Consider the following 17,316-nt stretch of genomic DNA (forward strand, 5'->3'; position numbering starts at 1 on the left):
AATTTTTAAAGATGCTGAATGTTTTATCTTAAATATTTTATATATCTCAGAAACTGCTGCAATTACATATGATGAAATTATATGTATTTTCCCTGTGTAAGTATACGTTGGTTGGCTTTTAAGATGCTCCACACTTCCTAGAGGTTGGGTGGGGGGCTTACGACACACCTGTTATTGTCATGGTAAATGAAGAACAGTTCAAAATAAGAAACAACATTACAGTTTGCCACTTGGTATACTTGAGTTCAGGCTTATGGTTTAATTTTCCTGTTTTTATGAAATTAAGCTTTGAGAATTAAAATAGTCATAAGAATAATAAACAAAACTTTAATTTAAAGCCTAACCTCTAACGTTTAAGAGATGTGCTTAAGTAGAACTGGCTTTGTATGTAAGTGATACAAGCTTCTGCCCCTGATGTGAATTTTTAAATCCCCACTTCTTCATCCCCTAGATCAAGGGCCAGTATCTTTCTCATTGGCCACTGTGTCCTCAGTGCCTATACAATACCTGGTACTCTGTGGCAGGTCTTCAATGTATGTTGGTTGAATGTATGTGTGTGTGGATTACATATATCTCTCAACTTATATTTGAGGTCTTCTTATTGGTGATCAATTGTGTTTGTTTAGGCCTTGCCCTATCACTTTAGTTCTTTTTTATTTTTCTTAATGCTAAAATGCCTATGAATGATAACCTGTTTCTTAGGGTGATTAAATTTGAATTCATTCTTTTTATACCAGGAGGAATGAGATGAGATGAGAAGACAGCATTCTTATGGGACAAAGTCACTGGAAAGGATGAGGAAAAGGTGTGGATACTGGCAGCAAAGATGTCATTGACTAACTTCCCCACCTCTAAAATTCATTCACTCTATTTGCCAAACATATATTCTGTGCCGACTCTGTTCTACCCTGCGATGCACTAAGAATACAAAAATGAATGACAAATGATTTTATCCCTCAAGACATAACCATAAATCAAAACTCATGATTTATAAGTGAAGATAGACATTTAAACAAAACATTTTCTTCCTTTCCTCACTACCCAAATCCAATCCATCAGCACATCTATTAGATTCTAATCAGCCCTCCATGTCTGTCCCCTTCTCTTTATCCTGACTGCCACTGGCTTAGTGTAGGCTGTTATATCTTTTATCAGGGTTATATAGTAGCCTCTAACAACAATTCTTGCTTTCTTCTACTCTAACTCCAACCTACCAAATCTAATCAAGTCCACATCTCCACATTGTACCTGGAGAATTATTCTAAAACATTATTCTAGCTATAAGCAGTACAATGACTTTCCAATGCTTTTAAGTTCAAGTCCAAATTATTTAACATGAAGTACCAAGACCTTCAAGACATAATCTGTCCTCCTTACCTCATCAGGCGCTAAACTGTGCCTGAAACACTTCTTCGTCTCTTTATTCACCCAGCTAACTTCTATTTGGCCTTCAGGTCTCAGCTGCATCAGTTGCTCCAAGTTTTCCTTCACCCCCCCAAAACCAAATAAGGTTCTCTTGTTATGTACTCCTGCATTACCCTATGTTTCTCTTGCCACAGCACTTATATTGAATTTTAATAGCATTTTTCCTCTCTGTCTTGCTGAACTGTAAAGCTACTTCAGGATGTGCATTTGTTTTTAAAGGTACTTAACAGACAACCGAGGTCTGGAGGTGGCTAATTCAGGCAGAGAAAGACGCCTGAACAATGAACTTGCATAATGTTTGAAGAAACTATTGATATAGCAAGAGACAGGGCTGGGGAAGTGAATAGCAATCAGATTGTTGAAAGACTTGGGTGTTATGTGAAGGTACTTGGGCTTTATCCAAAAAGGCAGGTGGATTCGATTTATGTTCCACAGAACCCTGTGATCAGTGCTACCAATAGCTCATAAGAAGCCTGTATGTGAATTGGAAAACTCATAAGAAGCTTTTATGTGCATTAGGTACTCCCTTCAGCAGAGACAGCTCAGTGCCAAGGCACTTGGCTTAGAGAAAGAGTTTTGCCTGGATTTCTTTCTGCACTCACTAGCCTCTGTTCAGTCATATATAGCACCCTGACTGGATTCCTCAGAGCCCTCTGAAAGGTCATGAATGAGGCAGCAGGCTGGGCTCTGATTGTCTTTTCCTCTCTGCTGCAGAAATCACAAAAATTCTGCCTCTATTTGTTATATATAAAAAAAAATACATTGTGTGACTTCTAAGTAAGATTTCATTTTAATAAAGGGCTTCTTTGCTCGGATTTTTTAAATGTAGACAGTGGAGAGCAATTGAGGACCATTAAATATCAGATAAAACATTCAGGCTTATATTTCAATAACACTATTGTGGCAATAAGTTGGAAGATGTAATAGAGGGGAAAAAGCTGGAGGCAAGAAGACTAGTTACAACTTTTTTCCCCAGGATCTAGGTGATTGACAATAAGGGCTAGAATTAGGTAGAATAAATGAGAGTAAAAGAAAAGGATGTACTCAGGAGGCTGAGGCAGGAGTATACTTGAGCCCGGGAGTTCAAGGCTGCGCTGAGCTATGATCCTGCCACTGAACTTCAACCTGGGCCACAGAGCAGGACCCCCATCTTTAAAAATAAAAAGGTTTAGGCCAGGCGTGGTAGCTTGCACCTGTAATCCCAGCACTTTGGGAGGCTGAGGCGGGTGGATCACTTGAGCTCAGGAGTTTGTGACCAGCCTGGGCAACATGGCAAAACCCCGTCTCTACAAAAAATACAAAAAAAAAAAAAAAAAGTCAGTGTGATGGTGTACACCTGTAGTTCCAACCACTTGGGAGGCTGAGGTAGGAGGCAGCTTGAACCTGGAAGGCAGAGGTTTCAGTGAGTTGTGATCATGCCACTGCACTACAGTCAGGGTGACAGAACGAGACCTTTCTCAAAATAAATAAACAAACAAACACAAAGTAATTAATTAAGTAAAAATGAAAAAGTTTTAAAGAAAAATATGTTAAAAATGTGATAGATTGGATGTGTGGCTAAAAGAGAAGGAAAACTCCTCCCTTTCTGGTGATGGAATTATTTGTCTTGATAGAGAATTAAAAGTGAAGTAAAGGGTTGTCTGTGGGGAAGAGATAAGATTAATTTCAGACTCTGCTCCGTTTGAGATGTACTTTCAACTTCCAAGTAAAGATAGGTGCCAGGCCGGGTTGACCTTGAATTTAGGTTTATAGAACACCAGAACTAGAAGAGAATTTTAAGATCACTGTACTCAAACACACAGAAAAAAAAAAAATTGACTTGAACTGGAAAGTGGCAGAAACCCAGGATTAGAATTCATATCTAGCTTATAACCCAGTGTTCTTCCCACCATGCCATGCTCCTTGTTGTTCTCAAATTTTCACTGAAATGTTCATCGATATAATGCCAAATTGAATTTGAATGAGAAAATGTACAATTATGAATTCCACATATGTTGATCTACATGTATTTCTGGGATTGGAGCAGATTTGAGTAGAGGAAAATCGGAAATCAAATCCAGCATTGTTAAATGTATTTCTTAATGTGTAGTACCCACTATTTTAGGTTCTATGGGGGTAACAAATAAATCTACAGCTTTTTGATGAGAATCTGCCATGTATTCACAATTAGGACATTATGTACAATAAAGCCTTGAATGATTTGGAAACATTTCATGAGGCTATGGAGTGTGAACTTGCCTTTGAATGAGGCTAGCTTTGGTTGAACATTTGAGAGACAGAAAGCAACATAAAATAAAATATAGTGGCCTGACTGGAGCAGGCAGTGAGGTGTAAAAATGGCGTTGGTTTAGAAGTCATACAATGAAGCTGATTTTTTGTTATATGACAACTGTGTACCAGACATTGGTAATATAAAGACTAAACACAGTTTTAATTTAATATGTGTTACAAATCTCTCTATGAATTTAGAGGGGAAATGAAATGATAAAAGGGTTGCTTTAGGAAGTTGAACCTGGTTTTGTGTGTTTGCATGAAATGTAGAGGGGTTAATTAGCCTGGCATCAGGAAAACTAGCTAGGAAGCTACTGCAGTAATCCAGGTGGTAGCTACCAGCACCTGGTCTCTTGAAAGTTGACAAACAGTCCTGTCAGTGGACACCGTATTGAACTGAACAGTCCCATGACCCTCTCGCTCTGGAATTTCTATTCAATGTCTCTTTTCCATGTTGTACGCATTAAGTAGCCTAGCTTGAAATTTGTTAACTGGCCTCTATGCTTTTCCAGGAAAGTGCCAAAAGACCAATCACTGATGCTGAAATAGCAATTTCTGTCCCCATTGTGGAAAGCTGTGATGCTTCCCAGATGACAGCTGCAGAGAATCCTGCAAGCATTTTATATAAGGGAAATGAAGTGGCAAATAGAGAGAGGAAAAACAGTACATTCACTGTAGGAGATGGCTTCTATGGATCATAAACCCGAGTTACTCTCATTCAGAATTAGAGATGAGAGCAGAAGCCTTATTTTTAAAATGTGGAATGAAGTGGCTATCAGTTGGTCTTAGCTGAAGGAAGGGAGTCAGTAAAAGAGTTTCAGATAGAAAATGAGTGCTGGAAAATGGTTTGCATGTCCACAGCCTTACACGTTATGGCAGCTGTGGTCTCCTGGTCCAGGTTCCCTTAGAGACTTTGTTCCAAATAATGAAAAGCTGCAAATTGTGGGGTTGGGTCTGGAGTCAGAGCTCAGAACTTTTATCACATACTCAGTTGGGTCTACATAAGATTGAGTATTTGTTTATTTTGGAATAAATCATACATGAGCCAAGTAGAATGACCCTTCAAAACCTAGAGCAGTGGTTTTTGGAGTATGGTCTCAGTCCAGTATTACCAGGATCACCTAGGAACGTGTCAGAAATGTGAATCTTCTCTCCTGCTCTAGACCTACCGAATCAGCACCTCTGAGGGGGAAGCTCAGTGGTAATCTATGGTTTAACAAACCCTGCCCAAAGTGTGAGAAACATTGATCTAGATTTTGTTACTTGGCTTTACTCAACTGGTTTACAGTATGGTCCTGTGCCCAACTGATGGTGGGCAACTGGGATCCATCCTTAAATAAGTCACAAAATCATTTTAACAAACCAGAGAAGTGTAGATGGTATAGGGCATGAACTTTGAGATTTCCTAGACATCATTTCCCTGTCATTACAAACCTCTTTCTGCTTTAGTTTCTACTGTGAAATGAAGGCAACAATATCTACTTTTCAGTGTTTCTATTTACATTAAAGACTATATAACCTAGTATATAATACATACTTTTCCCACTATGTGCCAGGCATTATGCGATTTGAATAAAACAAATAAACTCAGTATAATGAGTGCTTTTATAAATACTGTGTTTTTATAAATTTGAATTCCTAGTTAACTTTGAATTTCAATGGAAAATACTTATACTAAAATGTATTTGTTTATCTAAATAATAATTACTAATGTTTATCTGAAATTGAAATTCATCTGATTGTCCTGTATTTTTATTTGCTAAGTCTGGCAACTCTATTACTTTTTTTTACTAACACCTAGTAGAGGAACACTGGAGCAGCTAACTGGGCCACAGATGGCATCCTAGAAGATGAGATAAGCTTGAATTAAGTTGTAAAAGGGAAATAGGAATGAGCTAAGGGAGACAACACATGTAAAGTGCTGGCCACAACGTCTGCCATATTAATCAGAAATATTGGTTGGCAAATGAAAGACCCACCAGCTTACTTAATCAAAAGAGAGAATTAGAAGGACATTTGAAGTATCTTCTCAAACTGGACAATTAAGCACTGGGAAGAATAGCCATGAGACACTGTCAGGCATTAGAGGAATTCCACCTTCTGTCCGAAGCCCTTACTTCTTCCTATAGATCTACTTTATTCCCCATCTTTTTGCAGATAGTCTTTTGAAATTTTACAGTCAACATGGAAGAAAATGGCCTCTAATATTAAGCTCTCAAGTTTCTATTTATTCTGTTCACATAGAATCTCTGAATCTCATAGTTTCATTTCCACATTCCCAAAAGCAGGGACTGGCCAGACTTGACAAGTGAACCAGGTTAAGCTGTAAATGCTTGTCACTCCTCCTACAACCATGTGGATGTTTGTTGGAAAAAAGTCTAGTAGACATTACTACATTGGCACATATAAGACGCCTCTAAAACATTCCTCTTCCTTTCTTGGAAAAATGCTAAATTATGCTGATTTTTGTTCTTTTGCTTTTTAGTTTTAATAAACTAATAGCACCTAATGAGGTCAATGAAATATTTAGATCATTAGGGTGAGAAGTTTCAACAAGGAAGAACCTTAACTGGTGATGGACTTTAAAGATCCCCAGTAACACTTCCATATGATTCATAAAAGGAAGAGTAAGGTAACGGGCAGGCATAATTAAGTATATATATTATGGCAGGCCATCATGATTTGAAGTCATTTGAGTCAGTCTGTGTATGTGTGTGAGTGTGGTGGGGGGTGTATTATTTTCTCCTCTCTGTGAGCATAAACTACTTGTCTTTTCTTAATAAGGTTTTGGCTTCTCTTTTTTTGTTCATAACCTACTTTTAATGACTTCAGGAATACAAGCAAAACAAGACCCTTTTCATTACTTCTGTTTTCATTATAATTGACAGAAAATGTGTGGAGTTACTCCTTCTAAATAGATTCTGAGATTTTTGTTTTGTTTTGTTTTGTTTTGTGTGGAGATGGTGTCTCTCTCTGTTGCCCAGTGTGGAGTGCTGTGCGGTGGCGTGGTCTTGGCTCACAGCAACCTCCACCTTCCATGTTCAAGCAATTTCCTGCCTCAGTCTCCCGAGTACCTGGGATTTCAGGTGCCTGCCACCATGCCTGGCTAATTTTTTGTATTTTTAGTAGAGACGGGGTTTCACCATGTTGGCCTGGTTGGTCTCGAAAACCTGACCTCGTGATACTCCCACCTTGGCCTCTCAGAGCCCTGGGATTACAGGGGGTGAAAATTTTTTAAGTGATTGATTGTTATCTTTAAGTGCATGCAGTCTAATTCCCTAGCCAGTGGTTTTTAAAAATCTGATCATGCATTTTTACACTTCATGCAACACATTAAACATTGATCAGGTTTCTTCATGATGTGGCCCTTTGGTTTGGAATTAATTCATTTGCTTGAAGAAAGAATACTACTGATAGAAACAGTAAAGTGCAAGGTAATTAGGGGACATTCTTCAATAACTAATACTGTGACCTAACATCTACCTTTTTTTACTTTTTTTTTTTTTTTTGACATGGATTTTTCTCTTTTTGCCCAGGCTGGAGTACAGTGGTGCAGTCTCGGCTCACTGCAACCTCTGCCACCCAGGCTCAAGTGATTCTCCTGTCTCAGCCTCCTTAGTAGCTGGGATTACAAGCGCCTGCCACCATGCCTGGCTAATATTTTGTATTTTTAGCAGAGACAGGATTTCATTATGTTGGCCAGGCTGGCCGCGAACTCCTGACCTCAGGTGATCCACCTGCCTCAGTCTCCCAAAGTGCTGGGATTATAGGAGTAAGCCATGGCACCCGGCCCCAAACACCTACTTTTGAATAAAAACTTAAGGAGGTCTGAGTGCAGTTAGTTGTGGTTGAGTTAAGTGTGCTGATCAGAATCTTTAACCAAGGCTTCCGTAAAAGCTAAAGTTTGTATATCAAAACAACTATAAGTTTTACTGTGGGCAAGGGAAGGGAAATATGAAAAGAAAATTACATTGTACTTCATCAAACAAGACTTATTTAAAGCCCTAATGTTTAGGTGAATATGCATTTATTATTTTTTTCTTTTTTTAAACTTTTATTTTAGTTTCAGGGATACATGTGCGTGGTTGTTATATAGGTGAATTGCATGTCATAGGGGTTTGGTGTATAGCTTATTCTGAAACCTGTGATAAGCATAGCACCTGATAGTTAGGTTTTCAATGCTCACCTTCATCCCAACTTCCACTCTCAAGTAGGATCCAGTATCTGTTGCTCCCCTCTTTGTGTCCATGTGTACTCCAAGTTTAGCTCCTACTTATATAAGTGAGAACATGAAGTATTTGGCTTTCTGTTCTTGTGTTAGTTTGCTTAGGATAATGGCCTGCAAATCCATCTGTGTTGCTGTAAAGGACATGATCTCATTATTTTTATGGCTGCATAGTATTCCATTGTGTATATGTACCACATTTTTAAAAATCCAGTCTGCTGTTGATGGGCATTTAGATTGAGTCTATGTCTTTGCTATTGTGAATAGTGCTGTATTGAACATATGTGTGCATATATCTTAATGGTAGAATAATTTATATTCCTTTGGATATAATACCCAAGAATGGGATTGCTAGGTTGAATAGTAATTTTGTTTTAAGTTCTTGAGAAATCCCCAAACTCCTTTCCACAATGACTGAACTAATTTACATTCCCACCAACACTGTATAAGCATTCCCTTTTCTTCACAACATTGCCAGCATCTGTTATTTTTTTGCCTTTTTAATAATAGTCATTCAGGTTGGTGTGAGATGTTACTCCATTGTGGTTTTGATTTGCATTTCTCTAATGATTAGTAATGTTGAGCATTTTTTCTTATGCTTGCTGGCCATGTCTGTGTCTTCTTTTGAAAACTGTCTGTTCATGTCCTTTATGCTCTTTTTAATGGTGTTGTTTGTTTTTTGCTTGTAAATTTAAGTTCCTTATGGATTCTGGATGTGAGAACTTTGTTGAATGAATAGCTTGCAAATATTTTCTCCCATTCAGTAGGTAGTCTGTTTATTCTGTTGGTAGTTTCTTCTGCTGTGCAGAAACTCTTTACTTTAATTAGGTCCCATTAGTCAATTTTTGGTTTTGTTGTAATTGCTTTTGGCATCTTCATCATGAAATCTTTGCCAGGTCCTCTGTCCAAAATAATATTTCCTAGGTTATCTTCCAGGGCTTTTATATTTTTAGGTTTTACATTTAAGTCTTTAATCCATCTTGAGATTATTTTTATAGATGGTTTAAGGAAGGGATCCAATTGCAATCTTCTGCATATGACTATCTAGTTATTTCAGCACCATTTATTGAATAAAGAGTCCTTTGCCCATTGCTTGTTCTTGTCAATGTTGTTGAAAATCAGATGGCTGTAGATGTGCAGCATTGTTTCTAGGCTCCCTATTCTGTTCCATTGGTCTATGTGTCTGTTTTTGTACCGGTACCTTGCTGTAAAAGCTCTATTTTTATATTTTTCTTCCTGAAAATCCCATTCATCTCTTCTCTTCCTCCCTTTCTTATACAAAATTTTAAAAACACTTTCAGCATCTTGACCATAGCTCTTTCTTTCTCCCCCTTTAGTATTTTTTCCTCACTGTAATCCCTTTATATGTTCTCTTATACAAATGTTTCTTGTCTCTTTTTCATAATGATAGCTAACATTTTTTATGATTACTGTTTTTCAGGGACTACGCTATGTATTTCACATGCATTCTCTCAATAACAATAACAATCAATCAAAACAATCTCATTATCCCTATTTTCAGATGAAGAAACTGAGGCTTTGAGATATCAAGTGACTTGTCTGTAGTCACAGAGCTCCCAAGTTTCAGAGCTGTGGTGAAATCCCAAATCTATCCGGCTGTGACCAAGCCTCCCAAGCCCATGTTGTTAGGTTCTCTGCTGTGATATAGGTCCAACTGAAAAAAAACATAAAAGTAGAAATGTGCTTTTTAAAGCACTCATAATCTCCATACCCACAAAGGACCCAAATTAAAACTTCTCTATCTTTCCTTCCAGTGTGTTTTATGCATAATATATGGAAATTTTTTAAATTTTTAACACTTACTGTGACTTGGTGATCATTTTAAATGAGTTAACATACTTAAAAATGTGTAAAATCACAAATCTTATTTCAATGGCAGAAAATATTTAAGTACTTTGACAGAGTAGATATTACCTGTTACTTTAAATTATATTGTCAAAGTGGAACAAATAATTCAGTAAGTATTATTTTACTTTTCAGTAATGCTATACTATGTTAGAAAATACTTGATTTGGTGAAAATGTAGATGTGACTCTGTGAATACGGGCTAATGATAGACTATCCTTTTTGTTTCTAAAATATTTTTGGCAAGGAATGCACCAAAATTTCTAAAGGAAATTCTAGAAAGAATATTAAAATTAATCTGTTGATATTGCAGACAATTCTGGTTTACAAGGTGAAATTGCTGCAGATGAATACTGTAGACTTATGTGTGTAACATCAAGTACTAAGAGTGAAACTGTCAACTTAATTAGATTGGTAGAGTGAGACTGGGGAGTAAGTCTGTATATGTAAACAACATTTTGATTTTTAGAGATGGGGTATCGCTTTTGTTGCCCAGGCTGGTCTTGAACTCATGGCTTCATAAACCAATGTCCCTCAGAAGTATGATAAAGTCTGCATTTGTTACTGTGACAAAGTATTCCTTGACTTTGAAGCTAATTATGTACTTATATGCTTCAAAATGAATACAGGTGGAGGCTTTACTCACGAAGTTTATTTACTGGTAAAGAGAGCAAATTAATTTTAAATAGCTATAACCCTCTAGCCAAAATCTATTTCAAGTTTCTGGGAGGAAGGGAAGTTGAGTGCCCTAGTTTGGTCTGACATACTTTCCTCTCTATTTTGAGAATTTGAATGTAAACTACCCCACCTCCCCTACAAACACCACCATTTAAAAAAAATAAACAATCAACTCTGAGTATCTGAGTATCTTTTTATCAGTAGAAGGTCTAGAAAAAGTAAAAACAGGTTGAAATTATGTCCCTGTCTTCATCAACACTTTGACCTTGTCAGTAAAATTCCACTGTCTATAAAATGGGGATCCATACTTTATAAAGTGTTTAAGTAAGAACAAATAAGTGAAATGACTGGTTGATATTGCACATAGTATTTCCTTTAAAAGTTTAAATTTCTATTCTGTTCACATTTAAACAAATACTTGAGCAGATCTTTGATCCACTCGATAGCAAGAACTTTCAGATCTATGATATGTGACAATGTACACATCTCCACACATCAGCTATGGGTACTCTCCTGCATAGTACTATACAGTACAGTTACTCTCACTGATTCTGGACATGCTCTCTCTCTTTTTATGGGATACTGAAGTCCAAAAAGGTAAAGTGGCCTCACCATGGTCCCACAGATGATAAAGAACTGGGACTCAAATCCAGGCCACCTGACTGCTAGTCCTAAAGCTGCCTACTTGATCCACATATTCAGGAATGAACATCTGATTTAGGCTATGATTTTCTCACACCAGTAATTGACAATTAAGGATCCCACTATATATAAAAGGAAAAAAAATAGAGCTTGAATAGATATAGACTCCAGAGTTTTTTTTTTTAATGTCAGCCACTCCCTTCTATGAAAAGCAGTGTTTTAAGATGTAATTAGTATTCTGAGCATAGGGTGATGGTAAACATTATGTTTTGCATTATCATGAGATGGCAAAATTACCCACTCTCAAAGGACCAGCTGCTGCAGGGCAGCTGGCACCCAGGATGCCTACATTCTCAAAACTATTTTAACTGGTAGTTTCCCTTTTTTTTCTTTTTTTTTTTTTTTATTTTTTGTCAATCAGAGAGGAAATGTATGTGTAAATCTATTAAAGCCATAGCATCTATTATGATGAAATGACATTGCCGAATCTTAGGAAGTGAAGTATTCCATCTCAAGATTTTGAGACTGCTCTGTGTTCTTACTGAGGCAAGGGTTCTCATAACTAAATAGGTATAGAAAAGTTATGAACAAAAACAGATACAAAATTCTTCCCACACTTTTCATCTAATATTACCATGGTAGTCATCATTTTGCACTGATATACACGACATACATGAAACTATTCATCACATTAGATGGATATGGTCCTAAGAGGAAAAAACTCAAATTTTGAAATAGGAAGACCTGAAATAAAATCCAGTCTCTGCTCAAATTGCTGACAGCTTTAAACAGAGGACTTAATCACTTGGAAGTCTTCTCATTTCTATAATGTAGATAATAAGTTTTATTCCACAAATTTATAGGAAGGATCCAATGGTTGAGAATATTATAAGTCAACAAATATTTCACTGCTATCAATAACAAACATTTATTAGGTGTTCATTACATAACGGGATATGTACTAAGTGCTTATATGTGCTTTATCTCACTTAATCTTCCCCAAAAGCCTTCCTGATAGATATTACTATTATATCCAATTTACAGATGAGAATATGATAAGGCTTAGAGAGGCTAAGGAAATCAACTATGGTTACAAACTTAGAAAATGGAGGACCCAATCATTGAACTTAGTCTTACTCTTTCACTCATTAAACAAATATTTGCTAAGCAAAGATCCCCTGAACAAAACTGGACACAGCTTGGAAGAGGGATTCGGGGAATGGCAGTTGAGTAAGCAAACCAGCCATGTTCACTGTACTCTGGCCACTGTGTAGCGAATGGATTGAAAGGTAACAAGAGAGAATCCAAGAAGGCTAGACAGGCGTTTGTGGAGGTGATTCATGTGAGAGATGATGTTGACTTCAACCAGGGTGGTAGCAATGAAGATGAAGAAACTAGATGGACTGAGGCTATACTTGCAGGTAGAACTGACTTTGTGGTGGTGGGGGAAAAGAAACATCAAGCAAGGGAGGCCTCTCATTTTTGACTCTGAGCAATGTGGTGATCTGAGATTGGGGACACTAGAAAGGATATGCAGAGTGAGGGAAAGAAATTTTTGTAGTCTCAAGCCCTGTGCTCTTAACCATTATTAATGTTATCACTAATTATTAACATGAAAATAAAATATATCTGGAGTCGATGGCCACATAACTTTAAATTACCTGGAATGGTTTATGGAAATGTCAAATTATTCCTTTCCATGCGAAAATGAAAAAAAAAAGAGGGAAGTTTGATGTAGAATTTGTTGCGGTTCTTAGTTTTCAAAGTAAGCACCTAGGAACAGGATTGTCTGAGGTTCTCCTTGAACGTTGTAAATCTGAACTTCAGTATTTATAATATTATAAGATGAATTGAGGTGGAGAGGAGGGTGAAGAAACACTGGAAGATAATGTGCCAGAAAGCTAACAGGTTTATTTAATTTAATTTAATTTAATTTATTATTATTATTATTTTCTTTTTTTGAGATGGAGTCTTGCTTTGTCTCCCAGGCTGGAGTATAATGGAGTGATCTCAGCTCACTGCAAGCTGCACCCCGGGGATTCAAGCAATTCTCCTTTCTCAGCCTCCCAAGTAGCTGGAACTACAGGCACACGCCACCATGTCCAGCTAATTTTTGTATTTTTAGTAGAGACGGGGTTTCACCATATTGGTCAGACTGGGCTAGTCTTGAACCCCTGACCTCAGGTGATCCAGCCACCTTGGCCTCCCAAAGTGCTGGGATTACAGACATGAGCCACTGCACCCGACCTAATAGGTTTATTTTAGATGATTGAGTCAAGTATATTTTTTCTTCTCTCTACATTTTTATATTTTTCAGGTGTTTGAAAATGATTACTTATTACTTTTATAACTAGTAAATTAAAAATTTGAGAAAATTAGTCTGTAGTTATATTTGTTATGTCTATATAATTTGTTATATCTACATAGATCATAGTAATAAGTTCTGAGAACCACTCAAATTGTGACTTTCAGTCAAACCAATTAAAATAATGATAACTTACAGAGGTCTTAAAATACTTGCCCTTCTAACTATGCCATATGTGAAGCAGTCCCAGTCAAAGTGGACTGGAGTTTAGGATGGGACCTGACCAGTAGTATAGTCAAAAGTGGCTGGGAAGAAGGCTAAGAGACTTGAGGAGTTTAACATTTTCTAGATTTCCTTCATTTGAAACATCCTTCCAAATGTAAATATTTTAAAATTTCTTAGATTCTTTATCTTCCCACTTCTTAAGGTCAGATCAACATAATAATATTCTTTAAGAAATCCTGCTAGCCACTTCTGAATCTTGACTCTTTTACTTCTTTGCAGGGTCAATGATTGTATCTTGCGGGTGAATGAGGTTGATGTGTCAGAGGTTTCCCACAGTAAAGCGGTGGAAGCCCTCAAGGAGGCGGGGTCTATCGTTCGGCTGTATGTGCGTAGAAGACGACCTATTTTGGAGACCGTTGTGGAAATCAAACTGTTCAAAGGCCCTAAAGGTAATACAAATATAAATGACTCACAGACACTGGTGGCAAACCATCGGGCTAAAGTTTATGCCACAATACTCGTATGATGATCTCTTTAACTTCTGACATTCAGTGCCTACCAAGAGATTTAAAATGCTGTAATAGTGGTTACAAAAGGGTAAAGGAAACCAGTACTCTAAATATGAACTCAGATAAGAAGGAAAGGATAGATTTGTGTAGAAACGTCCTTATAAACAAAAATAATAACAGTCATCTATATTTTTCTATAAATGCTGAATCTTACTGGATGATGATAACTTGGCTAGCATATTAATACTAATTTTTCAGATACAAATGGTAAATCATTTAGCAAAATAGTAATAAAAATAATTAAAATAATCTATACTAATATAACAATTTTTTTAATAATGTTGTTGCGATATGTTTAAAGTTTGATTATATTCTTGTGTGTTGTACCCAATGTTACATGACATTTTATGCTTGCAATAGCCAAAATAAGTTAAAATGTATTTTTTTGAAATGTACACGTATCTCTTGAGATTATTATAGTTATTCTGTGGAGTTGCATAAACAGATGAATTACCACACTAATTTTTGTTTGTTTGTTTTTTGTTTTGTTTTGTTTTGAGGTAGGGTCTCACTCTGTTGCCCAGGCTAGAGTGCAGTGGCAGGATCATGACTCACTGAAGCATCAAGTTCCTGGGCTCAAGTGATCCTCCCATCTCAGCCTCCCAAATAGCTGGGACTACAGGCATGCACTAGTGCATGTGGTTATTATTATTATTATTATTATTATTGGTAGAGACAGAGCCTTGCTTTGTTGCCCAGGCTGCTCTTAAACTCCTGGCCATAAGTAATCCTGCTTTGGCCTCCCAAAGTGCTGGGATTACAGGTGGGAGCCACTGTACCTGGCCCATACTAATTTTTAAGAATAATCCTTTGAGCTCTGTTCTTCAGAATGATGACATTAAGTAGTAACTTAACAGTATTTAATATTTTGGAAAAAATCTAATAATTAGCTTAACATTATTTAAATATTTTAAATGATTATGACCAAATAATCACTATACTCTTTGAGTAAATCATTTCTCATTTCTTTAAAATCTATTTAATCTCTAATGCTATCTGACATTGAAGAAATAAGCCTACCACCTCTTCTAGCAGGCAGTAGTGGGTGGTATTTAAGATCTCAGGACTGAGTTTAAAAGCCTGGTTCAACTACTTGCTAGCAGAGTCATCTTAGTTGGGCCAACTCCCTCCTTATTAAATGGGGATCACAATGGTAGCATCAATCCATAGGGTTTATGAGGATTAAGCATTTAACCAATAGCTGGCACATGGTAAGCAATAGAGCCTGGTGGTTAAGATGCAAACTTTACAGCCCAAAGTGTCTAGATTAGTACCTTGACTCTGCAGCTCACTAGCTCTTTGGCCTTGAGCAAATTGCTTAACCTCTCTGGGTCATATTTTCTCATCTACAAAGTGCAAATAAGAATAGTACTTGCTCCTAGAGGTGTTGTGAGGATTAGATTCGTTGATTCACAAAAAGTATTTAGAATAAGACCTGGCACAAACTAACTGACCAACAAACATTAGCTGTATATGCATGTTATCTGTACTATTATTTACTACGTATGGTTTTAAACTTTGTAACAATTGTTTGGTAATGTAATGAAAATATTCAGAGATTCCTCATGGGTTAAATTCAAATGCATTAAAATCATAGAACTAAATCTGGGAACAAAGAAAAAAAGTGAAGCATTTTCATACCACAGTCTCTAGTGGTATGAAAGAATTTCAACCCTCACATTTACTAAAAGCATATTGCAAGGAGCTTTAAAGCCAAACAAAATGGTCATACACATTATTTCTATTAAAAATATATATTATATGTAGCTATTTCTATAATTCAATTAACTATAATTATTCAGCATAGCCCTAAGACAAATACTAATTTTAACCACTCAGCAAAGTAACATCACACATTTATAGATCTTCTGCTAGCTGAGCAACTGTTTGACCTCTAGCTGCTCAGCAGAGCCCTTAAAGGCTATAGATGACTAAAACTTAATTTTATCAAGAACACATATTTTGGATTTTTATTTTTGACACTAGGGCTCCAGCTGGTTTACTTCAGTCTGAACTGCTTTCTTCCTTGAGCCTGGAGTGGGGCAGTAATTGCTGTGGGACCTGGAGTGGGGAAATGGGGAGAAGTGAGCATCAATCAACTGGGTATACCTAGGCAATAACCCAATTAAAGTATACAATGTATGGGAGATGGGGTTACAAGTGAACTTGGTCTATTGAGATGAGGAGATTCAGATAACTGTTAGAAATAACTTTACATCCCTAAAAACCAGGTTCTTGTGAAAGGTCAATTGGGCCTGTTGGGGTTATGCTGAGTCAGCCATACTTCTTTCTACTGTCGCTGTCCAGAGGTCACTGATGGGGATTTGTTTCTCTATATAAAGCTTATTGATTTACAGAAAAACTATTTTAGTCTTGTTTAAATTCCTCATCCGTCTCCCAGTACCATAAACACAGAAAGTGCTGAATCAGAGTAAGTTGAACACTTAAATTGGATTTTACAGTAACTCTGATGATACCTCATGGTCTTAACTTCACTTGGCACCTTTTAATTCTTCATTTTTGAATTACAATATGTGTAAAGGGAATACCTACCAATGTTTAACTCATACAATGGAAACTCTTATGCACCCTGGAGTGAAGATAAATGAGATGTAGTCTCTGTCCTCAGAAAGTTTAAATGGGAGAGATGCATGTGAAGTCAACTACCTTTAATGCAAGACAAAATGAACTCAGTTCTATGATGGAGCCTCAGCCATGATTTCATTGGAACAAAGTGGAAGATATGATTCATCATAACTAGGAGAGACAAAATGGTCCAGAAAATCTAAAATTTTCAGCAAACTAACACAGGAACAGAAAACCAAACACCACATGGTCTCAGTCGTGGGAGCTGAACAATGAGAACACATGGACACAGGGAGGGAACATCACACACCAGGGTCTGTTGGGGGGCTGGGGAAAAGGGGAGGGAGAGCATTAGGACAAATACTTAATGCATTCGGGGCTTACAACCTAGATGACGGGTTGATGGGTGCAGCAAACCACCATGGTACATGTATACCTATGTAACAAACCTGCACATTCTGTACATGTATCCCAGAACTTAAAGTAAAAGAAAAAAAAAAAAACACCTTGACATGTGCACAGTT

General features: G+C 37.0%; 1 protein-coding gene across 8 annotated transcripts in view; it reads left to right on the forward strand.

Annotated features, from left to right (window-relative positions):
• The window catches only part of DLG2 (discs, large homolog 2 (Drosophila)), a 2,293,993-nt gene that overhangs the window by 1,638,859 nt on the left and 637,818 nt on the right, over nt 1–17,316 (forward strand). For all 8 annotated transcript variants that reach the window (XM_011938528.1, XM_011938530.1, XM_011938531.1 and 5 more), the window contains one exon: nt 13,917–14,086. In XM_011938528.1, the coding sequence (XP_011793918.1) occupies nt 13,917–14,086 (170 nt within the window). The remainder of the gene's footprint in view (nt 1–13,916; nt 14,087–17,316) is intronic.

This window comes from Colobus angolensis, unplaced genomic scaffold (genome assembly GCF_000951035.1).
Source record: "Colobus angolensis palliatus isolate OR3802 unplaced genomic scaffold, Cang.pa_1.0 Scaffold174, whole genome shotgun sequence".
In the NCBI taxonomy this organism is placed as follows: Eukaryota; Metazoa; Chordata; class Mammalia; order Primates; family Cercopithecidae; genus Colobus; species Colobus angolensis.